This window comes from Myxocyprinus asiaticus, chromosome 14 (assembly GCF_019703515.2).
Source record: "Myxocyprinus asiaticus isolate MX2 ecotype Aquarium Trade chromosome 14, UBuf_Myxa_2, whole genome shotgun sequence".
NCBI lineage: Eukaryota > Metazoa > Chordata > Actinopteri > Cypriniformes > Catostomidae > Myxocyprinus > Myxocyprinus asiaticus.
In genome coordinates this window covers 41,238,713-41,266,333 of record NC_059357.1, presented here as the reverse complement: position 1 = coordinate 41,266,333, position 27,621 = coordinate 41,238,713, and the positions used below count along the sequence as shown (strand labels likewise).

Sequence of the window (27,621 nt, the reverse complement as noted above, 5' to 3'; positions counted from 1 at the left end):
AGTCCACTTGGTCGCGTAGTGATTCACCTCAGTCCGGGTGGCGGAGGACGAATCCCAGCTGCCTCCGCGTCTAAGACCATCAACCCGCGCATCTTATCACGTGGTTCGTTGAGTGCGTTGCCACGTAGACATAGAGCATGTGGAGGCTTCACGCCATCCACGCTCAACTCACCACGCGCCCCACCGAGAATGAACCACATTTTAGCGATCACGAGGAGGTTACCTCATGTGACTCTCCACTCCCTAGCAACCGGGCCTATTTGGTTGCTTAGGAGACCTGGCTGGAGTCACTCAGCATGCCCTGGGATTTGAACTAGCGAACTCCAGGGGTGGTAGCCAGCGTCTTTACCACTGAGTTCCCAGGCCCCCTCTCCTGCCTTGTTTAAACTTTCGGCAGGCACCACAGCGTGAACTGCACAAAGCATGTAGCAGTGTCAGGTGTGCTCTCAGCTGCGCTTATGTAAACAAAGACGTCCCATGCGTGCCAGTTTCAAACGGGGGAAACGATGAATTAACACTAATATTACGGTCGGTCCCTCACACAACACTATCGAATGGCTTCAGAAGAATTGATATATAAGGCACAAGAGTTAAGCACGACTTGTATGGTGCTTTTGGAACTTGGACAGCCAAATCACCATCCTCTCATCCCTCAGTCTTGTCGCTGACACGTGGTACTTTTCTCAGCGCTGGCCAGGATGGGCCAATCTCAGTTGTTTATTCTTCCTGGAAGTTTACTGGAGTTTATGCTTTTATAGATACAACTGAGGCAGATTAACATTCACAGGTATGAATCCTTGCTATAATTTTTTTTTTTTTAAATAACTATGCAGTGTAAATGTCTCCATTGAGAGAAAAAAGTTCTGCTATTTAAATGCAGATGGAGGATTCGGCTTGCAATGTGTTCATGCCCAGGGGTTGCTCCTGCAGCAGTATAATTTTATTTATTTATTTTTCCTTCTGTTTTTGTATGATTTGAAAGTGTATAGGCATAACTAAATGTTTTATGTATTTATGTAATACAGAAAGTACACATAAAATAACAAAACAATGTTGGCATTGCGACAAATGTTCATTCATTCAGATCCTTTTTCAGAATCTTTTCATTCAGTTTTCATAGTTTTCAAAGTTTTTGTTGTTTCAAAGGGAGGCGTGACCTAATACATTTGAGAACCACTGGCTTACAGCACCTTTAAACTATCAGCATGGTAAAACCCTGTCAGAGGGTTCCTAAATCCCTAAGAACTAATGTTCTTAGTTTGTGCTAGTATTTAATTGTTGGTCTGTACAAATGCAGACAGACGCAGAGTCACTCTGACGGACTGAGTTGTGGAATTTCCATATTGGTCTATTTTTATCCTTCTTTCTTGTTTTCATTTCAGAAATGGCTACATTTAGGGGCGCAGCCTCAATTAAAATGGCATATACAGTACATGACAGTGGATATATAATAGATTTTTGATTCAAGTGCGAGTCTGTTGAAACCAAGGAGTTCAAGGGTGAAAGTTCTACCTGTTAATAAACCGTTGTGCTGAAACAAGATTTTTTAAACTCTTTTTTTTTTTTAAACAAGAAATTTTGAAAAAGCGCAAACACTCATGCACAAGACTGCTTGGAACTTTGGTGTGCCTTATTTCAACTTAAAGTTACACAGATGTGAAACAAACACATCAGCTCAGTTAAAAACACGTACTCCACTGAAATAACAGAGAATTCTGCTCTAAATGTCATGTTTGTGCTAAGATTACATGCAAGTATAACTGTCAGAAACGGTGAGCCATACTGTAATAATTGTTGTATGCAGTCATGAAATCAGAGACACTCCCCTCGAAATCGAACAGAGGTGTGTGAGAGAGAGAGTCAAATAAAAAATGATGCACAAGGTTCAAATGGTATTCTTGTTTCTTTTTTATCAGTCAACATGACGGAAAGCATTTGGAATTATCTGTCAATGTTTCCATTCTTCTTCCAATGAAAAATTTCCGGTCAAAGCAAACCCTGGACAGACTTCTTTGGTCATTGCTCACTGTGTTCATGCTCCTTTTTAAAACACTTAAAGAAAAAAAAAAAAACATGTCTTGAGACTCCTGCATTCTGTTCTATTCGTTTGCGCTCTATCCAGTTAATTTAAAATGCAAGAATGCCTCATAAATGAACGCCTGTTTAGAACTGTGTCCGATTGGGGTATAAGGGTGCTTTCACACTGGGCACGTTTGCTGCGGTCCGATTCCGAGTGCGATTGTTCCCGGTGCCACAGCGTTGGTATGGTTTCACACTCACTTGATTCTATCGAACCCCGGTCCATTTGCTTTCATCTTACGTCATCACAAACACGCATGGTGAACACAACGAGACTCATCATACTTTTTGTTTTTTTGTTATTTTGGTGCCATTATGCACAGCAGAGTGAACGACAACTGCGTATATGTGCGGTTCATGGTGTAAATCATCAGATGCTGCTGCTCGCAAACGGCGTATTTTGAGGAGACAGCTGATTACAAGGAATTCATTTGCATCTTTGTTTACACTGCACGCTTACGCTTGTGTCCAAGGTGAAGTTATCGCCACTGTCGTCTCCTATTATACCCTATATTTATAACCTATAATAGTATTTATATATAGTATTTATAAGGTGTAAGGAGATGGATAGACAGACAGACTGTATTTATAGTGTTGATTGCACTTGTATGTCATTGTGGTGTCATTACTTTTTTGGGACTTTCAGGAATGTGTGAATCCTCGTGTGTTGTCGAAACTAATGATGTCTTCATCGGCTAAAACGCATGCGCAGGTTACTTTACTTCCTGTACAAGTGCGCATCCGAATCCAAGTTGCTTTCACATTCACGCGAATCGCGCTACAGTTCCATTGCAATCGAACTCAGACCACCTCCTATAGGTAGTCTCGGGTTCGGTACCGTGGTGCGCTCCCCTGTCTGCATGACAGCTTTCACATTACCAATTTTTCATGCGAACTGTGCTCTGTTTTGAACTAAACTGCCAGTGTGAAAGCACCCTAAGGGACATTACTCTTAATATACAGAAGCCTGAAAGGTCACATGATGCCATGCAAGGGGCAGATGTGTGAGCGATGAGCTCTGCGCACTTTGCAAAATTTTTTATTATTCTCATGTTATAATCTGGTGAATTTTAATACACCCAGTTATATATTTGCTCTTTGATGCACATGTCAAAGAAGTCAAAATCCTCGGGCTCTGGAGACATTAAAAGATGCTTACGTGTTCAGGATGAAAGCCCCGACAGGCCTACAGACCGGGGACTCGATTTGGATGGTGCGGCGGGAGAAGGAATCCAGTGTCAGTTGTCCAACATGTTGGTGATGTTGACGAAGGTTCTTGCTGACTTGGAGGATCTCGCTGTAATGCGTCGATCGATTACGGCGATGGAAATAAAATTCTCTGAACTAGTTACAAAAGTGACTGATATTGAGAGACGAATCGATCTTCTGGAATCTTCGGAGAGGGAATTAACCGCGACCAAAGTTGATTTGGAACATCTCCTTGAAAAGCTTGAAGATCTTGAGAATAGAAGCCGCAGGAATAATTGTTGGAATTGTTCGAATTGTTGGAATTCCTGAGCATGAGGAGGGCAGAGATATGGTGAAATTACTAGACGAGTTTTTCCCGAGTCTGCTTGACATAACAGACCACAAGCTGGAAATCGAGAGAGCTAACAGAGTCCCAGATCACAGATTTGCTGAGGGAGAAAGGCCCCGACCGATTCTGGCCAGATTTCTGAGATCATCCGATACAGATCTTGTGTTGCGCCAGGTGAGGAGCAAAGGGAAGCTTTCTTGGAAGAACCATAATATTTTCTTGTTACCGGTCTTTGCGAGTTAGACAAGAGAGAAACGCGATCGGTTCAAGGAATGTAAGAAACTCTTACATCGGCGAAAGATCTCGTTTGCTCTGATGTTTCCGGCCAAACTGAGAATAGAAACGAAGGTCGGTCGCAAAGTATTTACATGTCCCAATCAGGCAATGTCTTTTATAGAATCAATGGCTGAGTAAACCATTTAAATGTTTCTCATGTGAGTGGGTCGACTCGCTGTACTTATTCTTGAGGAAGCTGGGCAACATTTTGGGTTTTTTGCGTTGGCTCCGCCGAGCGGCTGGAATTTGTTTTGTGAATAACACTTTTCCTTAAAGAAACTTTTGCATTGACGAAAGATTACTTTTGCATCGAAGTTCCTGGCCAGTTTGAGAGTGGACATTACGGATGACCGCAAAATATCTACATGCTCACACAAAGGATGTCTTTTATAAATTTGACGGATTATGTAAGCCATAGTATATACTTTTATGCAGCCTCCGAGTGAATTGACTCGACCATCCGGGGAACCGGGATGCTGGTTTTGTTTCTTTTTGTGTTGGCTCCGCCTAGCGGCTGGAGCTTGTTCTATTGAATAACACTCCTTTGGAACAGCTGTGGATTAATCTGTTCGTTCTTCGTGCTTATTCCTCCTGCTGGCTGTAGTTTGTTTTGCTGAGTTTTTTTATGGGACACTGGAATGATTACATCATCCTTTTAACTCATAACAGCCAGCTCACTGAAAATTCGTCTGTCTGTCCGAGGAATCCGAACGGTTTTATATCAGCTGGAATTTGTTTTGTGGAAGATCACACCCTTGAGACAGTTCTGTAAATGAATCTACATGTTCTTTGTGTTCATTCTTCCTATTGGCTGGGTTTATTTTACAAAGTATTTTCTGTTATGTAATTTTGCCTCACAAATTTGTGAGGTAAAATTGAGCAAACCGATGGCAAAGTCGTGGGGGCTTGAGGGCGTTCATGGACCTTTTGAGTTTAGATGGATTGTCGCCGGTTGGTGCTGTCGTGCGCGGGGTTAATGCGCACATTTTTCTTTTTTGTGTTTGTTTTGTTCGGGGGGAAGTTCGGGGTTTGATTGTTTCACTAATGGGGAATGTGGTCTGTATAATTTTGTTTTTGACACACAGTTTATTTTTTTTATTATATCAATATGTCAGTTGTTAATATGAGTATACTATCTCTATCCACATGGAATGTGAATGGGTTGGGGCACCCCATAAAAAGAAGGAAGGTTATTTCTTTTATTAAATGTAAGAAATATGATATAGTGTTTCTTCAAGAAACACATTTCTCCCCGCAGGAAGCTGAAAAATTTGGGAAGATATGGGGTGGACATGTTTTCTTTAGTGCTGGCTCAAGTAAGAGCAAGGGAGTCATTATATTGGTAAATAAACATCTACAATTCAAATTTCTCAAACAGATTAAAGATAAAATAGGAAGAGTCATTATTGTTTTAACTGAAATTCAGGGAGAAAGGTTGATTTTGGCTAATATTTATGCACCTAATGCTGATGATCAGGGCTTTTTTATAGATATTGAAGGGATGTTGCAAGTCGCTGGCACCCCTCATGATATAATATTGGGAGGAGACTTTAATCTTTTGATGGATTCAGTCCTTGATCACAGTGAAGCAAAAGTGTGTAAACCCCCTAGAGCAACACTGACGCTTCACAGGATGTGTAAAGATCTTGGTCTTACGGATATTTGGAGACTTTTGAACCCATCTGTTAGAGACACGAGAACTCGTGGAGTTGGAAGGAAATATTAAAAGTGCCGAAGCAGAGCTGAAGCGCCGTTTGTCATCTGATGGCCTCAGAGAATTGACTCGATTGAAATACAGATATAATACTATTTTGTCACGGAAGGTGGAGTTTTGGTTATTCAAGGCAAGACAGTCATACTTTGAGTCGAGGGACAAAGCAGGAAAACTTTTGGCTAGATATATAAAGCAGAGAGAGTCTTTTTCTACCATTCCCTCAGTGAAATCTGCTGGTGGTGAAATATTTACCTCAGCCATTGATATTAATAATGCTTTTACAGAATTCTACTTTGATCTCTATAGTTCCACGTCTTCGTCTACTGATGAAGATATTAGAAACTTTGTGGAACCATTAGATCTCCCTAACCTGACGACTGAGCAAAAAAATTCTCTTGATTCTGAGATCCTTGGAGGAGCTTGGCGAGGTTATCAAGGCCTTACCTACAGGCAAGGCTCCGGGGCCTGATGGCTTTGCTGCTGAGTTTTTCAAATCTTATGCTACAGAACTGGCTCCACTTTTGCTAGAAGTTTATACTGAATCATTAAAGAATGGAAAGCTTCCACCAACCATGACACAAGCCCAGATCAGTCTGATTCTTAAAAAGGACAAAGATCCAAGCGAGTGTAAAAGTTACCGTCCAAATTCCCTGATCCAGTTAGATGTAAAAATTTTGTCAAAAATTCTGGCTAATCCATTAAATTATGACATCTCTTATACATATAGATCAGGTGGGGTTTATCGGGGCCATAGCTCTTCTGATAACATTAGGCGTCTCATCAGTATCATGTGGTCAGTAGCGAATGAACAATCTCCGGTCGCTGCCATCTCACTTGATGCCGAAAAGGCATTTGATATGGTAGAATGGGATTATCTTTTTAAGGTTTTGGAAATATACGGGTTCGGGAGTACATTTATTGGATGGATTAAGTTACTTTATAGACACTCAGTAGCGGCGGTACAAACAAATGGACTAATTTCAGATTATTTTACTCTGGATAGGGGCACCAGGCAGGGTTGCCCTCTTTCCTCATTATTGTTCTGTCTTGCCTGGAACCATTAGCAGCCGCGATTAAGAAAGGAGGATGATTTTCCAGGGGTGGTGGCGGGAGGTATAGCGCATAAACTCTTGCTTTACGCAGATTATATTTTATTATTTGTCTCTGACCCCAGTAGATCTATGCCTTGCCTCCACAGAATTATTAATTCCTTTTCTAAGTTTTCAGGATATAGAGTCAATTGGTCTAAATCCGAAGCTTTGGCACTGACAGCATACTGCCCAGAAATGGCTTTCCAGTGGCCCAAACAGGGCATTAAGTATTTGGGAATTTTATTTCCAGCAAATTTGTGTGATTTAGTTACAGTTAACTTTGACCCCTTAATAAATGGTTTGAGTGATATGGGCAGGTGGGCTTCATTACATTTATCTATGATTGGAAAGGATAATGTTATTAAAATGAATTGTATTCCAAAATTCAATTACTTACTGCAGTCTCTCCCTGTAGATGTCCCCCTCTCTTATTTCAAGCAATTTGATAGCATAGTGAAGTCCTTCATTTGGAACGGTAAGTGTCCCAAATTACATTTCAATAAGTTACATAGGCCGATTGAAAAAGGTGGGCTAGGCCTACCCAAGATTTTATTTTATTATTATGTATTCGGTCTCAGACATTTGGCTCATTGGTCGCTTCCACCTGAGAGAGCGCCTCCCTGGTTCTGTATAGAACAGGAAGTTCTTGCCCCTATTTCGCCACTGCAGAGCCTCTCTATCAAATTAATCGGAGAAGCTAAGTTACATCCCATTATCTCGCACTTGAACTCGGTATGCACAAAGGTGTCCAGACTGCTCAATTCTGAAATGTTTTAAATGTCCAAACTATGCATCAACAAGTCCCCTTTTTGCTGGTCAGAGTGGAATGGGAGGGGGGTTACTACACTCGGTGACCAATATGAGAATGGAGTGTTGAGATCCTTTCAAAATTTGGTTAAACTTTTTGGGATTCCTAGATCTCAGTTCTATAAGTATTTACAGCTGCACCACCTGCTCTGTACTGTTTTTGGGAGTGGTTTACACCCTCCTAAAGCGGCAGATCCTCTGGGAGTGGTGATTACTGCTTTTGGAAAAGGTCATGAGGCATCGGTGTATTACTCCCTACTAATTCAGAGTCTGGGAGACGGAACTTCAACTTCTCTTAAGAGATTATGGGAGAAAGATCTAAATTTGGTATTGGAGGAGGGAGAGTGGGCTGGGATTCTAAAAGATGTCAAATCTGCATCCAGAGACGCAAGGGTTCGCCTCATGCAATTTAAGATTTTACATAGAGTCTATTGGACCCCCTCTAGATTGCATAGGCTTGGTTTTAAAGACACACCCACCTGCTGGCAATGTCAATCAGAAGATGGAGACACAAGCCATGTCTTTTGGGGATGTGTTAAGATGCAAGAATTTTGGATGAGGATTCAGAGTTTTATGTGCAAAGATAGTGGGGGTTATATATTGATTCTGTATATGTGTGTTCTGCTATCAATATTTAATGGTTGAATCAATCAATTTTTTTAATCATATAAAAAAATATACAGAAGCCTACATATACAGAACTTCCTTTAGACAACCCACCAACTAGTTGATTTTGACTAGTTGCAAATGTTGTGGTTGAAGTGATCAGGTTAAAAACAAAACAAAACACGCATTGAGGAAACATAAGCCAGGGTTATATGTACGTACAGTAGTCTGGCGCACACTCACAAAGTCTGGTCAGCAGTGATAACTGTTGCATTTTTTTATACCATTACAGATAAACACACAGAGTTCAATGCACCAGCGGATCTGTCCAGGAAAACATGTCCCAGAGAGTTGTGATGGAACCACGGGAGATAGACAGCGGCGTAAAAGGGGCCGCGTGTGCTGTTTATCATCACAGACACGCTGCAAAGTCTGTTGCTATGGGCACCTTCATTCTTCCCCATGGAGAAAGGTAAAAGAAAGAGGACAGGCCACACGCTGGGGGTAAAGAAATGAAAAATACTATTCTCACCTCAAAAAGACAGACGGACACCATAGCTCTGTTCCAAACTCTAGTGAGCTGCTTTGCTGTCTACTTTCTACACAGATAGCTTGCCTTCTAAGGCAGCATCTTAATGTTTAGGAAACCTCATTAGTGACTGATTTGGCATGCTCTACGTGGGTAGCAAAATGGGTATCACATGACTTCACTAACCCTGACTCCCAAATAATTCCAATTGAGTTTTGTTAGCATGTTGCTAAGCTAATGACATGGTGCTCTAAAACACAGACAACCAAAGCCATTCATGCACGCACAATCTCAGGTGGCTTTAAAAATTAGACTATACCAGCCTTATAAGGTTGCAAGATTTCCATCTTCGTGAAAACTATGAGTGAACGCTAATTCTGACAGCAAATTATGTGTTGGACCTGGAAAATGCATCTCGAAATCAGACTGCCCACTCAACAACCAGACTAGAAACCCTAGTAATAAAACTGATTTTGATCTAAAATAGTAAGTGAAAGCTAAGATTATATATAAATAAATTAATTCTCTATCTATCGATAACCTACCAACTGAGATCTGGGAACACAAACAGTTAGACTCGAGTCTGTAACTGAACATGTGCCATTGGAACCCATGATAAGAAAACTGTGTATGTCCACGATCACTAACAAAAATCCATGTAAGTCCAATTAAATATTGAACAGTTCACTAACAGATGTGTAATTATAGAAGTTATTTTCGAATTATTTTGTAAGATTGTTTATGACAAAAAGAGTTTTTCCTTTTATCAGACGATATGTATATGCATCACAGGAAATTCATGGCATTTTTGTCATTTTTTATGAAAGTCATGAAAATTCCCATCACAGAGTTTCATTTCCAGCATAACTCAAATTCTGTATTGTGTTTAATAGAATTCTGTGCTGGAAAGGACAGTGATGGAAAATGGACATTGTAACATTTTTGAAATAAAATGTCAGATTCCTTCGTCATGCTAATGCTAATTAAATAAGAATTTGATGTATTCAAAATACACACAATTATGTAATTTGTTCATACTTTTTGCTTAATTTGGCAAAATTACAGCTTGATTAGAAATGAGTCCCAATAAAAATCTGCTCATAATTGATATTTACCTTGAATTTTCTTTTTTCAAACACCACTTGTCTCGTATTTCATCTCAAGCATGCTCTTCACTGACACTTTTGTTGACTTGGTAAACAAGTACACAAAATTTTGAAAAAACTTTATTAGGGGTAAAATAGTTTGGTGTGGAGGAAATGACACTGAAACTTCAGTGTCATTTTCTATTCTAGATCTTCATAGTTTAATATTGAAAGTCTGGGTCTAGGAAAAAGCTAAAACAATAATATCTTTATATAAAAAGCATTTAAAAAGCACCAAAAATAAATTAGAAGGACTGGTTTCCAAATCAGTTTTAATGAGACCTTCATATAGCAAAAAGAAAAATTTTGAAATCTATTATAAAAAGCAACCCCTAGGACATCAAAATGCCCGAAGTTAAAGAAACACAAAATTGGGAAAATAGTATTTTATTTATATGGAATATTTTCCATCTACATTTTTCAGTATTTAATGAAATATATGTTTATTTAAAATCAACATTTCTCTTGCCTTGTCCGCCATCTTTTTTACAAAGCTTGTTGCAATGAACAAAACAGAACATGGGTGTCTTTAGAGACATTCTTTTTACCTTAGCACGGCATCTAAAAAAACATGGTGCTCCTGTGCGAGATGCTGAAAAAACAGCGAGATGTGACGCAACAGTCAAAGAAGTTCGTCTAGTGCATGTTTACACTGAAAAACTATTTAAAACAGCAGAGAAAGATACGAGGTGTGGAGCACTGCTTGAGAGAATCTAGTATCAGAAATGTCTGATCTGGATGTCTTGCAGAGTGCGTACGACTCAAATAAGAAAATATGCTTTATCTTGTTTATAGAACTGTTTGAGCACATACAGTTGTGCTCATATTGAACACACCCAGGCAAAATTAACCAGCGAAACTACTATGATATCTAAATGTCACCTCCTCACTTGCAAGCCTGCCGTTCGACCTTTTCTAATGTTTATTTAATGGAAAATAATAGCAAAAGCTTGTTGAGATGAATGGAGACAGATAACTAGAAGCACGGGAACGGTGAAATTTCAAGCTGCCAATGATGTGCTGTCTGGAACAAAGAGAGGAAGTATGTTCCTTGTTAGAGACGAAGCCGAGACTCACACATCCATCTATCAATGGCAGGTTAGAGAGGGAATAATCCTTCAGTAACTTCCATGGTGAGGTGAGACATTAGCCATCAAGGTGCAGACGTGCAGAGAACAGTAATTAATCTCTGTAGGTAACCCTCATGAACAGTCTGTATGCAGGAAGTCTTGTAATCAGGGTTTGTTTGATGAGATGTTTTCAATGTGTAAATGAGCTTGTTGTTTTCAGACCATAAGATTGGGGTCAGATTTCAGATTTGGTTGTGGATTTTATGCATGTAGGGGCTGGATCCTCCACCATGTTGCCATTTTAGATTTTATGGAGATGGTTGTTTATGTGTGTGTGAGGGTATGCGTGTACATTTGTGAGGTGTATGTCTGTGGGCATGTGAGGTTTCACCCTCATTCGATGACAAGATAAGCAATAATTCCTCCTACTTTTGAACATGTTGCATGGGGAAACAATCCTTTTCATTATGTTAAGTGACAGACATTTGTCTATTGTGATGAGGATTTGCAAGATGCTTCTATATTGAAAGTATATTTATAAACCAGATAGTTATGGTAAAATCTGATTAGACAAGCCACGTTTGACGCCGTTGTAAAATAGCCCATATACACACATACTGTATTTTCCAGAAAATAAGTCACGTTTTCTTTTTCATCATCTGAAAGGTCCTGCGACATATAGTATGAAGCGACTTATTTATACGTAACTGATGTCAGCCGGTGAAACGCACGTGCACCAAAACAGATGAAAACATCAGTCATCATGACGGTAGAAGCATTTTGAAGTTGCCAATTAAGAATATTTTGCCTTTACAAAGCACTTTCTGCAACCAGTTTAAGTATTCTGTCATCATAAGATTATTGTTCTAACAAACTCTAGACCGCTGACAAACGCAACTCCTCATATGCCCACAAAATGACGTTTCATCACACTCGTAGTACAAACTTTCAGTCAGTGAACAGGATAATTAATACATTGCAAATATCCACAGTCTCTAACGTTGAATGATTAAATAGAATTCGTGGTGTCCTGCCATAGACACCATGCTTGTTTAGTTTTTTCTGTATAGTAGACTAATGAACAGAGATGTTAACCAGTTCCAATGATTCCTTCCAGACTTTAGCTGTCACTCTAGTGTTCTTTTTTTTTTTTTACCTCACTGAGCATTCTGCGGTGTGCCCTTTGAGTAAGCTTGGCTGGATGGCCACTTCTAGGGAGAGTAGCCACAGTACTAAATCATCTCCATTTATAGACAGTTTGTCTAACTGTGGACAGATGAATCTCTAAGTTTGAGATAACATTTTAACCCTTTCCAGCTTTATGCAAAGCAACAATTCTTGATCACAGGTCTTCTGAGATCTCTTTTTTGCAAGGCATGGTCCACATCAGCAGATGCTTCTTGTGAATAGCAAACTCAAAATGTTTGAGTGCTTTTTTTAATCAAAGTAGCTCTAACCCACACCTCCAATCTCGTTTAATTAACTGGAGGCCAGGTTTGCCAACTCCTGACTCTAATTAGCTTTTGTTGATGTCATCAGCCTGGGGGTTCACATACTTTTTCCAACCTACACTGTGAATGTTTGAATGATGTATTCAATATGTACAAGAATAAAATAATTTGTGTTATTGGTTAAAACAGATTGTATTTGTTCATTATCGTAACTTGATGAAGATCAAACCAGATTTTAAGACAAATTTATACATAAATGCAGGTAATTCCAAAGGGTTCACATACTTTTTTCTTGTCGCTGTCTAACAACCTTTTTGTGAAATATAATATAGAAAAATTATACTTTAACTGTTTAACTATTAATTACACAATCTAAACTGTACTATAAAATAAAAAATATAAACTAAACTGCTATGCTTATCAGTGGATTTGAGAAAATGAAAACAAATGTATGTGTGTGTATATAGGGCAGTATGGTTGAATGTAAAAACACACACCTCGTTCTCTTTACTCTCATACTTAGAAGCATTCTTTCCTTGACTCTTCCTCCTGAATTTCTTCAGGTCTAACTGCGATTTCTCCAACGAGTCCTGCTTCATCTTATGTTCGGTCTGGTATCTCTTAAACGTGGCCTGTGGACAGACAGTATTTGATCAGTGTCTCTCCGGGACACAGAGATGTGTCTACACATGCACTGTGTAGGGATGTAGAGATGAGTTTGATTGACCACTGTGCTGGTGCAGACAGAAAAGAAAGAGTGTGACATGAGCCTGTATGATTTTCATTCCCCAAGAAAATGCAGTTTAGAAGCACATTCCCAAAAGGCAAAGATGCAGCATCTCCATAGAATCACACATAGACAACAGCATTGGGGAGAAAGTAACAAAGTAAAAACGCTATGGACGTAATTATAGTTTTCAGTGGCGTGACAGCAGACAAAATAGTGTAGTTTTTCCCAGTAACCAGCGTAATTATGAGTAAGTTGTAGCTTCAACGTGGCTTCCCCAACACTGATAGACTCACACATATTGTCACTCACCGTCATGTATTTCACGTCCATTTCTGTTTTCCTCTCTAACTCCACAATAACCTCCCGATGGAAACGTTTAAACTGTAGGGACAGAGAGAGCACAAAATGTAATTTATGTAACGATAACAAATAATGAATGATAAATATGGGGAGTCGTTGTGGTTGGTGGCCTACATTGATAAAACACATATGCAGGAAAGAAAATGAAATTAAGAGAGTCGGCAGGCTGTCTGTTGTTGTTGTGTAAGCCAACGTGCTTAAAAAAGGAGATGAGTCAGAGACAGATGCCGGGATACCCACATACACTAACTATACCCATCGACCTAATGAACGAGGGCGAGAACACTTACATCAACCTACCTCATCACAGTAATAAGTGCGCCCACCCACCCCTCTTCTTCATTTCTATTCCAATAATCAGTTTTTATCCATTTTCTTTTTTCTTTCTTTCTTTCTTTCTTTCTTAAGATAATCAGTAAGATCCCACACTGTCAGCAAGGGCTGTCACGATTATTAAATTTGGCTGACGATTAATTGTCAAACAAACAATTATGATTATGACAATTAGTTGTCATACAAATTGTCACACCTCTTAAGGTAATTTACTCATATTTAACTTGGAATCATATCATAAAGTAGGGATGTATGATTTCCTTTAAAGGCTTAAAAACTTATGAATGACATGAAAAATTATATTTTAAATATCAAAATATTTCTAAATACTAAAAAATGTCTCTCTTTTTGGACAAATTTAGTCTTGATACATTTTGCATTTAAAATGTTGTTTTTCAAACCCAGACAAACTGAATAACTATTATAATATAATAATATAATATATTATACAACAGTAAAATATTTCTCTCATAAATTCTTCACTTTTACATGTTATTTTATAAACTCTCGAGTATATTTCTCAAGAAGGAAGACCTTTAAGATTCTGTTTTTGTTCATTCTATCATCTCCACAGAAATGAGTCACTGCATGTCATTAACACTGCGTGTATGAACCCCAATGACCAAGAACATTTGCCATTACATGATCATTAAATTAAAGTGAAACCGGAGCACTCTGCGCTTATTTCGCAAGAGTTTGGCATGAATGTCTGCAGACAGTGCATCACAGCAATTCAGGGTAGGGTTGCACCAGCTGTGTCTGTCTCATTTAAGTTTGGGTGTAAAATTCAAACTAAGGGCTTAGTAACTACTAGTTAGTTTGTAAATAAATCAGTGCTTAATTTGGTTGTACCACCTGTCCTTAAACCAAGACTTAGCTAGCAGGTCATAAGCTCTCTGTAAAGCAGTGTGTAATTGCATCATATGACATTTATCTTTATTGATACAATAAACAGCCTTCACATTTGTAAACAGAAGTGCTGAAAAGTTGTGAGTTTTATCTAGTCACAGCTGATGTTCAAACCTTTTGTCTCAAGTAACTGTCAGCGGAAATAAATTACATTTCAATTTAAAAACAACTCATAAAATTAAATATATTAAATATATATCAGGTACATTAATAATTGGCAATAAATAAATATTTACAAAGGACTGGAAAACATTCAACATTTATTCATTTTAATATCCTATATTTTGTATTCTAAAATATTTTGTAACTATGTCAGTTGTTGTGTTTCCACTATCGGTGCGTGCCAGGGCCAGTTGCATTCCCACTGTCACTTCTGGGGCTTCATCGTGCCTCCTTCGGGCTTTCTCGGGGCCAACGGCCAATAGCCTTTGACCCTCCCATTACCCTTGGGCCAAACAAGGCCAACTGGGGATTGAGGCGGGGTCAATGGCCACATTTACATGCACCCTTAAAATGCGATTATAATGCAATTAAGGCAATACTGCGATTAAACTGTAGCTCGTAAACAGTATATTGCGATTATGCTAATAATCAAGAGTAATTATAAATCGCAGTAAGATATGTGGAGTACTCCTATTTTAATCACTTCATACTGGCATGTAAATGCTTTAATCGCATATCTTCCACTCTGACCAAAGTGCGCCTGCACCAGTGCTGCAGACAGATCATATTCCACTCAAGCACAAGTTCGAAAACATCGCGAAAAATAATCTGTACTTACTTTTTGGCTACATGTATAACGGCAGTTCCATGCACCGTTTTCCAGCAGTGGTGCTCCCCCATCTACAGCACCATGGCAAAAGAAAACATTTTTTTCCAAGCTGTGAATGTCCGTTTGCAGTCTGAATTAAGTGTTAGGGAGATAAAAAGACCATATGCCACAAAATAATGGAAGGAAACATATTTTTGAAATGAGTTGCCCATTTGTCTTGGCAAAAGGCCTCCAGGTCATGCAAAGTCTTTGGTCGTCTTGCATGAACCACACGTTTGAGATCTCCCCAGAGTGGCTCGATGATGTTAAGGTCAGGAGACTGTAATGGCCACTCCAAAACCTTCACCTTTTTCTGCTGTAACCACTGGAGGGTCAACTTGGCCTTGTGCTTAGTGTCATTGTCATGCTGGAAAGTCCAAGAGCGTCCCATGCGCAGCTTTCGTGCAGAAGAATGCAAATTGTCTGCCAGTATTTTCTGATAACATGCTGCATTCATCTTGCCATCAATTTTCACAAGATTCCCCGTGCCTTTAGATCTCACACACCCCCAAAACATCAGTGAGCCACCACCATGCTTCACAGTGGGGTTGGTATTCTTTTCACTATAGGCCTTGTTGAGCCCTCTCCAAACATTGCGCTTATGTTTGTGACCATAAAGCTCTATTTTGGTCTAACCACTCCAAATTACAGTGTGCCAGAAGCTGTGAGGCGTGTCAAGGTATTGTCGGGCATATTGTAACCGGGCTTTTTTGTGGCATTGGCGCAGTATAGGCTTCTTTCTGGCAACTCGACCATGCAGCAAATTTTTGTTCAAGTATCGTCATATTGTGCTCCTTGAAACAACCACACCGTCTTTTTCCAGAGCAGCCTGTATTTCTCCTGAGGTTACCTGTGGGTTTTTCTTTGTATGCCGAACAATTCTTCTGGCTGTTGTGACTGAAATCTTTCTTGGTCTACCTGACCTTGGCTTGGTATCAAGTGATTCCCGAATTTTCCACTTCTTAATAAGTGATTGAACAGTACTGACTGGCATTTTCAAGACTTTGGATATCTTTTTATACCCTTTTCCATCTTTATAAAGTTCCATTACCTTGTAACGCAGGTCTTTTGTCAGTTCATTTCTGCTCCCCATGGTTCAGTATCTAGCCTGCTCATTGCATCCATGTGAGAGCTAACAAACTCATTGACTATTTATACACAGACACTAATTGCAATTTAAAAAGCCACAGGTGTGGGAAATTAACCTTTAATTGCCATTTAAACCTGTGCGTGTCACCTTGTGTGTCTGTAACAAGGCCAAACAGTCAAGAGTATGTAAACTTTTGATCAGGGCCATTTGGGTGATTTCTGTTATCATTATGCCATCAAACCAAACAACTATGTGATAATAAATGGCTTCATATGATCACTATCCTTAAATAAAAGTGGTCATGCGTCTGTCTGCGGGAGAGGGAAAGTGGTAAGGCTCGTCACCTGGGTTGTAATTACTCTAACACATCTCTCTCATTATAGTGATGCGGGGGGAGGCCTGAAAAGGCACGCCAGAACGTCAGAGTGGGAGAGAGAGCGATAGAGTATGATAGCTAAAGAGTGTGCAATGTGCCTGAAAGTCGGCAGAGTTCAGTATCTAAAGAGTGTGAACCTGAGAAAAATAAACTCTGACCTTGAATCTGTTTCGTTGTCTCCTGACTCCTCCATTGCCCACGAACTCAACTTTATCACAGATATAAACTCAATATTCTAGATAACATGATACCTCAGCTTGAGCTTCCCTCTTACTTGTGAAATGGGAGGGGTGTGTGACGTTGGCACCAGGGAAGTGTATTAAGGGCGGGTTTTAGGGCAACGCTGCGGAACTATTGGCCCGATGGTGGGAACGCAGATCGATTTTGGTCTTGTGGCTCGAGGTCCAAGGCTACTGGACCCGGCTGGCCAGATGATAGCCCTGGCTCGCACTGACCCGATAGTGGAAAAGCGGCTAGTGACATCAGGCGATACGCAGAGGAAAGTGCAGCATTTAGATCGGTTACATGCTGAAGAGCTGCTAAGAAGTCTGTTTTTTTACATAATGGTCTCTAGGGATGGGTATTGCTACAGATTCCCAGATTCGATTCGATGCAATTTCGATGATTTGATTTGATATCGATTCTTATGGGTATGTTTAAGTTATTTTATCCCTTTTGCTTACATATGAAAGAAATGATCTCCCAGCTAATGCTGTTAATTATACAGGGGACCTTCTAACTTTTGTGCATCGTTTTGGGTGGAAAATCTGTGGAATTCTGCAGAACAGATATAAACATGAAAAATATGTTAAACTGAGCTGAGAGAACTAAAAGTATAGTAAAAGTAGCCAAAATATTTGATAAACATAAAAGGGGTGGGGGATGTGTAGATCTTAATGAATGAAGAGTGTTACAAAGAGTTTTCTGCAGAGTTCATATAAAGAAAAAAAAACTCTTCAAAAATGGACTAACTTCTGTTACATAGTCTGTTTCTGGCAGATGATCGAGCATGTGACCGTTGCATTAGCAGGAACAACCATGTCATCATCTGCCGCTGGGCTCAGGTGTATGAGCGAGCATGTTCAAACCTGCTCTCACAAAAACTACAATCTAACAAACAGCAGGTGTGTCCAGCTTATTCCTCTACTCGTACTGTGTATTTAAATATAACTGCATGAAAATAAACAGGAAATAGAGCTGCATCCATAAAGTTTATGGACAATGATATGTTTGATATACGATAATGGGGTTAAATTGCAGATGGTGATCATTTGTTTGGGTGTGTGTGAGCGAGTGTGCAGTCAGCCTTAGGGTATGTTTACAGAAAGTTAACACACAAGCACGCACGCACGCACGCACACAACAGACAAACTCACATTCTCCTCCAGTTCCAGATTGACTTTCCGTTGGACGTCTGAGATCTCCATAAGAACAACCCCTAAGGAGAGAGAACAATTTTTTTAGCCTCTCACACCAATACAAAGGGCATTAACACATCCATTGTTTTTATTATAATAATCCACATAATTCCCCTGACTAATAAAGCCCCACGGCTTTGTTTTCCAAGAACAGTCATGCCTTGGAGCGGCTATTGTAATTAAAACATGCTCTGCCAGCATGGATCCTCAGCTCCTACTCGTTGCAATCAAATGAGGATTAAAATGCGAAAGCTAAAGCATACATCAGAGCACTTTATATAAAGAATCCACCCACCACACACTTAGTCAACACTTATTCGAGAGCTGATTCTCAAACATCCTTAAGAAATGGATTTGATGGTTAGACAGAGATGGCAGGACAGACACAGAGTTCCTGCACAGCTCTAACGAGAGCTAATTCACTCTGACATCTGCAGAAAGATTTTATCCCTGCCCAAGGGATTGGTGTGTGCAGATATGAAAGGAGAAAATAAGAGCGTTTTCCATAAAACAATAATGATTTCTCTCTCTTCTATCATCTGTCGGTGACTTCTCGGTCACTCTCCCACAACATGTAACTATCACCGGAGAGTGAAAATAAAACAAAATAACAGAGTTCGTGAACAGAGAATACAAAAAATCCATTATAAATCCAATTCAAATAAAATAATTACTTGAAAACACCTCTACTATTATGAACATGTTTTCAGTTTTTTAGTCATTTTAAATATTTTTCTGGGGCTGAAGTGGTGTAACTTTCCAAAAACAGAAATACATAAATAAATATAGTAATTTAATTAAAGTCTCATTAAGAGCTAAAATGATTGAAAAAAGTAGTTTGGAATAAACTTTTATTATTATGTCTTAAAAAATATGCAGTGAAACAATTTTGCTTTAAAATACTATTCATATTTGAAAACCTTTGTCCACCAAATCAAAGTCAAGTGATGTAACCAACATGCAAGTTGCCATTTTGTTGTCATGTGACCCCAGAGAAGATCCCATTAGACCCTGCTTCCACCTGGTATTAAGATGCGTCTCGGGTGATCCGATCACATGTGGTCAGGTGAGACACATCGCTGTTTACACCTGGTCACTTATATGCGTCTCCTGTGACCACTTGTGTTCAGATTTGGAGGGGAGGGTCTATGATTCATGACGACATACATCAAACACTAGGCCAGTGTGTTAATGCATAATATTAAAGCGAAACGAAGTCAGAAAAGACAAAGAAAGCGCGAAAAAACTGCACGCTGTTTTCCCAGATGCGGTTGAAATTTAATCTAAGCAACATGTCAAGCAGAAATATCCGTTATTTTAGGCCACACTCTCTAGCCCCTGGCTGTTGGAGACAGAGAACAACCTACTCGACAGACATCAGTCTGGCTTCAAAAAAGGACACTTAATGAAGACTGCCCAGTTTTCATTAGCTGAAACCCATTGACTAGCGAGAGCTAACACCAAATCATCTGTCCTCATCATTCTTAACCTGTCTGCTGCTTTCGACAGTGTACCACCAGTTCCCCCGTACAGCCTCTCCGACCTGGGCACCACAGGAATGGATGGTTTGAGACATACCTCACAGGGAGATCCTTCAAGGTGTCCAAGTCACTCCAGTTAACCACTGGTGTTCCCCAGGGATCAGTGATTGGACCCCTCCTCTTCTTGATCTACACTACATCACTCAGACTGATCATTAAGGCACATAGATTTTCCTACCACTGTTACGCAGATAATGCAGAGCTTTACCTGTCATTCTAGCCTGACGACCCCACTGTCTCTGCTCGAATCTCTGCCTGCCTCTAGGATATCTCGGCTTGGATAAAGGAACGCCATCTCCAGGTCAACCTTGCCAAAACAGAACACCTTGTGATCCCAGCCAACTTGTCTATTGACCACAACCTCACCATTCATCTTGGTTTAATTTAATCTAAGCACAAACGCAACATGTCAAGCAGAAATATCCATTATTTTAGTAGATTACCTGTATTAGAGCGTCAGGTGTTCGTGCATCAAATCTGTGTTAATATCAGACACATTGAAGAAGATCTGTGAAGCTCCCGTGATTGTGTATGTATCCACTTTTTAAATTTTCTAATCGGATGGTTATTTCCTTTTAAAGCCGCTCTTAACCGGCAAAGTTTAATCTCGTTTTGGCGCAGCGATTGACATACAGGTGAGGAATGCTGCTTCATTGCTGCCGGGACGCATACAGAACGGATTAGCATTTACACCTCAAATGCTATATGGTCACATGAAGTTTTTGATCACATTCATATGAGGTTTTTGTGATCCGATCACAAAATATATTGGACCCCATTTAGACCTGTATTTAATGCTGTCCACATTTGATCGGATCACCCTAAACACATCTAAATAACAGGTGGAAATGGGGTCTTTAATCATCGTGGCTGCATTTGAGGTTTAAAAAAAAAAAAAATAATATTTTGAAATTTTTTTGAAAAGGCACATTTTGTTCGGGTCAAACGGAGTAACTCTAAGAAAACTTCTTGATATTTGTGTCCCTAACAATCATGATACTTATAAAAAAATATATGTTTTGACCTTGATTTTTTTTTTTAAATGAATGTTTATGACATATTAGTGTACATTAACGTGTATTCAAGGTGCAATGAAAATATTTTAATATCCTTTAGTCTACTTGATTGTTACACCACTTTTTTTTAAGTCATTCAATTATTCTTTTTTAATTTTTTGTAGAAAATGCTATACATATAAAAATGTATGAAACCAACATTGAAACAAATATTACATTTCTACGAACGTGATACATGTGTTTTGAACTAGATTTTTAATAGCTTTCTTATTTTTAACAATCTCGGACAACCTTATTTGTCCCAGTTAACATGTTCAAAGTCACAAAATTGCTTTCATTTGACTAGTGACAAAGAAATAGAGCAGAATCTTAAATATTTCTTCTTCATTTTGCCAATGTTTGTTTTATACCAGATTTAACTGGGACTGTAAATGGGATTGAACCCACTGTATAATGGCATTATACTAGCCACCCTGCTCTCTAGATATTGGTATAGGCATCAGCCATTACAAAAATCCATATCAGTCAACACTACATCTAGCTGTTACCACTTCCTTGTTATAGTGCCAACATCATTCTAAAAAAATATTTGAATAACACTACATTTGGGAGTCTGCAATAGAATTTCTCAAAAGTGTTAGGAACATTAAGTCCTAGGTGTAATACTTTCTCTTTTCCCTGCCAAGACTTTTGATATTCTAATGTAAGTAACATAAGTCCCCATTTAAAGGTATGGTGTCTTGTCTTAAACAACGTAGGAACATGTGGTGCTTAATAGACTGTGTTATGAAAGTCAAAGTCAAGGTGAGGGCATGTGAATAAGAGAAGGGGCAGAGGGGGACCTTGCACTTTCTACAAGATATCCAGAACATAAAGCCTGCATCGGTCCCAAGTCACAAGTCACAAGGCCACCTGACATCAGCAGGTGTGGATTCCCTCCTCTGCCTCAGCTGACCCATTTTTAACTTTATCTGCTCTCTGACCCTGATTCAGCCCAGATGTCTTATCAACGGCTTCAGTCGAGGCATGTGAGTTTGTTTATGTGTGCCTGCGGCAATGCCATAAAAAAAAAAGATTAGGCAAAGTAAAGGGTAAACCATCCTATCCAGAGCTGTGTCTCTGGATGTTTACTGGGCCAGTGTTCAGGAAGTACATGCAGTGGACACCTGTAAATATCTCTCACTTACTTCCTTCTGTGATCTTGTTTCTCTGTTTGCATTGTCCCATTCATCAAGTAAAAATTAAAACTATAGGATAACTGAGCCAGCCAAAACTGTCTTTAATGTCTGCACGGCTCCTTCCGCCATAACCTCCGACTCTCTCCCATTCACTTCTCTTCTATGGTTTCTGCATCCCTTCCCTTCACTAACCACTTCTCTTCACTTGATGTAAATAAATCCACAAATGCTCTTTGCTCAACATTAACTTCTGTTATGTGTCTGTCCTCTTACCTCCAGGCCAGCATGTGCCACATCCTCTAGCCCCTGGCTGTCAGAGACACATAACAACCTACTCGACGGTCAGTCTGACTTCAAACAAGGATACTCAACAGAGACTGTCCTCTTGTCTCTTGTCTGAAACCCTGCGACTGGTGAGAGCTAACTACAAATCATCTTTCCTCATCCTTTTTGGCCTGTCTGAATTGATGGTTTGAGTCATATCTCACAGGCAGGTCCTTCAAGGTCTCCTGGAGAGGACAGGTGTCCAAGTCACTCCAGAAAACTACTGGTGTTCCCCAGGAATCAGTGCTTGGACCCCTCCTCTTCTTGATCTACACTACATTACACTGACTGATCATTAAGGCACATGGCTTTTCCTACCACTGCTATGCAGACGATACGCCACTCTATCTGTCGTTCCAGCATGGCAACCCCACAATCTCAGCTCGTATCTCTGCCTGCCTCTAGGATATCTCAGCCTGGATGAAGGAACACCACCTTAAGGTCAACCTTGCCAAGACAGAAATCCTCGTGATCCCAGTCAACCCATCTGTTGACCACAACCTCACTATTCATCTTGGTTCAACCACACTAAAGCCAACCAGGACAGCCCAGAACCTGGGAGTGGTGGTTGATGACCAGCTTAACCTTACTGCCCATATCTCATCAACTGCCCGGTCTTGCAGGTTCGCACTTTACAAAATCAGGAAAATCAGACCTTTCCTGTCTGAATATGCTGCGCCGCACCTGGTCTTTGTCTCTGGTCATTTTAAGTTTGGACTACTGCAACGCTCTGTTGGCCGGCCTTCCAGCTAGAATAATTATGCCGCTGCAGTTGGTCCAGGTGGGCAAAATTTGTGGTACTACAATATCTGAAATGTTACAACAATCTCACCTAAATCTCACGGGGGGCTACTTTTCTCAATTCTTAACTCGTTTTATTCATATGAAACTGTTTTGAAGTGTTTAGCCTACATTTTGTCCTTCAGTCACGTGTTTCCCAGCAAGACCTGATGCAATCATGTGCTGACTTTTATGTTGTTGTTCTTGGCTGATATCAAATACAAAAGGGCAGTTCACCCAAAAATGAAATTTCTGTTAGCTAAATGAAATACTCACCCTCAAGCTCATATTAATTTCTCTCTTCCAATGAACACAAAAGGAGATTTAAGGTAGAATATTCAATATTCACTGTCACTGCATATTTTTTCCATTCAGTGAATGTGAATGGTGACTGAAACTCTCCCTAACACCTCCTTTTGAGTTCCACAGAAGAAAGAAAGTCAAACAAGTTTGCAACATCATGAAGACGAGTAATGATGACAGAATTAAATTTTTGGGTGAACTATCCATTTAAGAGTTCAAGTCAGTTCTCACCAGTTACATTAAAAATGGCCATTTAGTGTTGACAATTTACATTGAAAATGTTTGCAGATGAAATCCTGAGAGAGAACCTTGCTGCACAGTTATGATGTACAGTTGTGCTCAAAAGTTTGCATACCCTTGGAGAATTGGTAATATATGTACCATTTTTAAAGAAAACACGTTTCTTTTATTTCTTATGGGATTCATATTCAATTGTAGGTTATAACAGAATGGCACAATCATAAAACAAAACATGGCAACAAAGAAAAAAATGAAATGACCCGTTCAAAAGTCTGTATACCCTTAGTTCTTAATACTGTGTATTGCCCCCTTTAGCATCAATTACAGCGTGCTGTCTTTTGTAATAGTTGTCTATGAGGCCCCAAATTCTTGCAGGTGGTATAGCTGCCCATTCGTCTTAGCAAATGCCTCCAGGTCATGCAAAGTCTTTGGTCGTCTTGCATGAACCACATGTTTGAGATCTCCCCAGAGTGGTTAGATGATATTAAGGTCAGGAGACTGTGATGGCCACTCCAGAACCTTCACCTTTTTCTGCTGTAACCACTGGAGGGTCAACTTGGCCTTGTGCTTAGGGTCATTGTTATGCTGGAAAGTCCAAGAGCGTTCCATGCGCAGTTTTCATGCAGAAGAATGCAAATTGTCTGCCAGTATTTTCTGATAACATGCTGCATTCATCTTGCCATCAATTTTCACAAGATTCCCCGTGCCTTTAGAGCTCACATCCCCCCAAAACATCAGTGAGCCACCACCATGCTTCACAGTGGGGATGGTATTCTTTTCACTATAGGCCTTGTTAACCCCTCTCCAAACATAGCGCTTATGGTTGTGACCATAAAGCTCTATTTTGGTCTCGTCACTCCAAATTACAGTGTGCCAGAAGCTGTGAGGCGTGTCAAAGTGTTGTCGGGCATATTGTAACCAGGCTTTTTTGTGGCATTGGCACAGTAAAGGCTTCTTTCTGGCAACTCAATGGTATTGTCGTTTTGTGCTCCCTGAAACAACCACACCGTCTTTTTCCAGAGCAGTCTGTATTTCTCCTGAGGTTACCTGATGATTTTTCTTTGTATCCCGTACAATTCTTCTGGCAGTTGTGGCTGAAATCTTTCTTGGTCTACCTGACCTTGGCTTGGTATCAAAAGATCTCCGAATTTTCCACTTCTTAATAAGTGATTGAACAGTACTGACTGGCATTTTCAAGGCTTTGGATATTTTTTTATATCCTTTTCCATCTTTATAAAGTTCCATTACCTTGTTACGCAGGTCTTTTGACAGTTATTTTCTGCTCCCCATGGCTCAGTATCTAGCCTGCTCAGTGCATCCATGTGAAAGCTAACAAACTCATTGACTATTTATACACAGACACTAATTGCAATTTAAAAAGCCACAGGTGTGGGAAATTAACCTTTAATTGCTATTTAAACCAGTGTGTGTCACCTTGTGTGTCTTTAACAAGGCCAAACATTCAAGGGTATGTAAACTTTTGATCAGGGCCATTTGGGTGATTTCTGTTCATCATTATAATTTAAAAAGGAGCCAAACAACTATGTGATAATAAATGGCTTCATAAATGGCTTCATATGATCACTATCCTTAAATAAAATACATTTTTTTTGCATGATCAGTCATTTTTTCAAAATCAATGCCAAAATTTCAAAATTTCTGCCAGGGTATGCAAACTTTTGAGCACAACTGTATATTGAAAACAGATAATATATATATTAAAGATATATAATATATATTTTCATATTATGCATTTCATTAATATTATTATTATGTACATTATTACATGCTTATTAAAACTGACTGATTCACACTGCAGAGAAAATACCTGTATATAGTGCATCCGTAAAGTATTCACAGCGCTTCACTTTTTCCACATTTTGTTATGTTACAGCCTTATTCCAAAATGGATTAAATTCATTATTTTCCTCAATTCTACAAACAATACCCCATAATGACAACGTGAAAGAAGTTTGTTGGAAATCTTTGCAAATTTATTAAAAATAAAAAAATGGGGAAAAAAAAAAAAAAAATCATATGTAAATAAGTATTCACATCCTTTGCTCAATACTTTGTTGAAGCACCTTTGGCACCAATTACATCCTCAAGTCTTTTTGTGTATGATGCTACAAGCTTGGCACACCTATTTGTGGGCAGTTTCTCCCATTCTTCTTTGCAGGACCTCAAGCTCCATCAGATTGGATGGGGAGCGTCGGTGCACAGCCATTTTCAGATCTCTCCAGAGATGTTTAATCGGGTTCAAGTCTGGGCTCTGGCTGGGCCACTCAAGGACATTCACAGAGTTGTCCCGGAGCCACTCCTTTGTTATCTTGGGTTTGTGCTTAGGGTCGTTGTCCTGTTGGAAGATGAACCTTCGCCCCAGTCTGAGGTCCAGAGCGCTCTGGAGCAGGTTTTCATCAAGGATGTCTCTGTACATTGCTGCATTCATCTTTCCCTCAATCCTGACTAATCTCCCAGTTCCTGCCGCTGAAAAACATCCCCACAGCATGATGCTGCCACCACCATGCTTCACTGTAGGGATGGTATTGGCCAGGTGATGAGCGGTGCCTGGTTTCCTCCAGACGTGACGCTGCCATTCAGGCCAAAGAGTTCAATCTTTGTTTCATCAGACCAGAGAATTTAGTTTCTCATGGTCTGAGAGTCCTTCAGGTGCCTTTTGGCAAACTCCAGGCGGGCTGTCATGTGCCTTTTACTGAGGAGTGGCTTCCGTCTGGCCACTCTACCATACAGGCTTGATGCTGCTGAGATGGTTGTTCTTCTGGAAGGTTCTCCTCTCTCCACAGAGAAACGCTGGAGCTCTGTCAGAGTGACCATCGGGTTCTTGGTCACCTCCCTGACTAAGGCCCTTCTCTCCCGATCGCTCAGTTTGGCTGGGCGGCCAGCTCTAGGAAGAGTCCTGGTGGTTCCAAACTTCTTCCATTTATGGATGATGGAGGCCACTGTGCTCATTGGGACCTTCAATGCTGCAGAAATTTTTCCGTACCCTTCCCCAGAACTGTGCCTCGATACAATCCTGTCTCGGAGGTTTACAGACAATTCCTTGGACTTCATTGTTTTTTATTTTTTAATAAATTTGCAAAGATTTCAAACAAACTTCTTTCACGTTGTCATTATGGGGTATTATTTGTAGAATTTTGAGGAAAATAATGAATTTAATCCATTTTGGAATAAGGCTGTAACATGTGGAAAAAGTTAAGTGCTGTGAATACTTTCCGGATGCACTGTACATCAGGCAGAACTCTAGATGAGATATGTAACAGGTGTTTAAGTGTTTCTCTTCACCCTGCAGCTGTAGTTCTGGTAGCTTTACATAAATCATGTTTGCTATTTCTTGTCAAAGGTGCTGTATTATGAGGGAACGACACGATGTCACGAGGCAAAACTAGATCGTGCTAACGTTGCGCGCTTGTGATGTAGCCTTGTTGACTATAAACAGGAGTGATAGTTTTATCGTATCACTTGCTCACAGAGACGTGGTATAATGCCATTTGCATGTTGAATTTACAAGCTTATGAAACTTTATCAAGTTATCAACCTAGTTTTGTCTGGTTCCACTTGACATAAGGCACAAATTAACCTGCTGTGTGGGCTGTGCGATATAACGATATATATTATGGCAACGATATAAAGTGTCAATCGATAGAGATTTTGCTTATCATGTATATCTTGATATAAATATTCATGTGTACAGCCTGGGCTTGTCTATCAGTGGGCAGGGCTTCATGAGACTGAGAGAATTTAAGAAACATGGACAGAGTTTTCATGCCATTAATAAAATTTTTGAAGCCACCCAAGCAAATTCAATGACATACTTCTCGCTTCATAAGTGCTGACTATGCTTCTCATAAGACAAGCTCATCTGTGTTTTATGTGCATGTTGCACGTG

At 39.8% G+C, this 27,621-nt stretch overlaps 1 protein-coding gene across 1 annotated transcript in view; it reads right to left on the bottom strand.

Moving 5' to 3' along the window:
- LOC127451161 (brain-specific angiogenesis inhibitor 1-associated protein 2-like protein 1) overlaps positions 1-27,621 on the bottom strand; it is a 98,290-nt gene that overhangs the window by 36,211 nt on the left and 34,458 nt on the right. The window contains exons 4-6 of the mRNA XM_051715635.1: positions 18,291-18,352; positions 13,345-13,416; positions 12,803-12,937 (exon numbers count right to left, since the gene is read on the bottom strand). Of these exons, the coding sequence (XP_051571595.1) occupies positions 12,803-12,937; positions 13,345-13,416; positions 18,291-18,352 (269 nt within the window). The remainder of the gene's footprint in view (positions 1-12,802; positions 12,938-13,344; positions 13,417-18,290; positions 18,353-27,621) is intronic.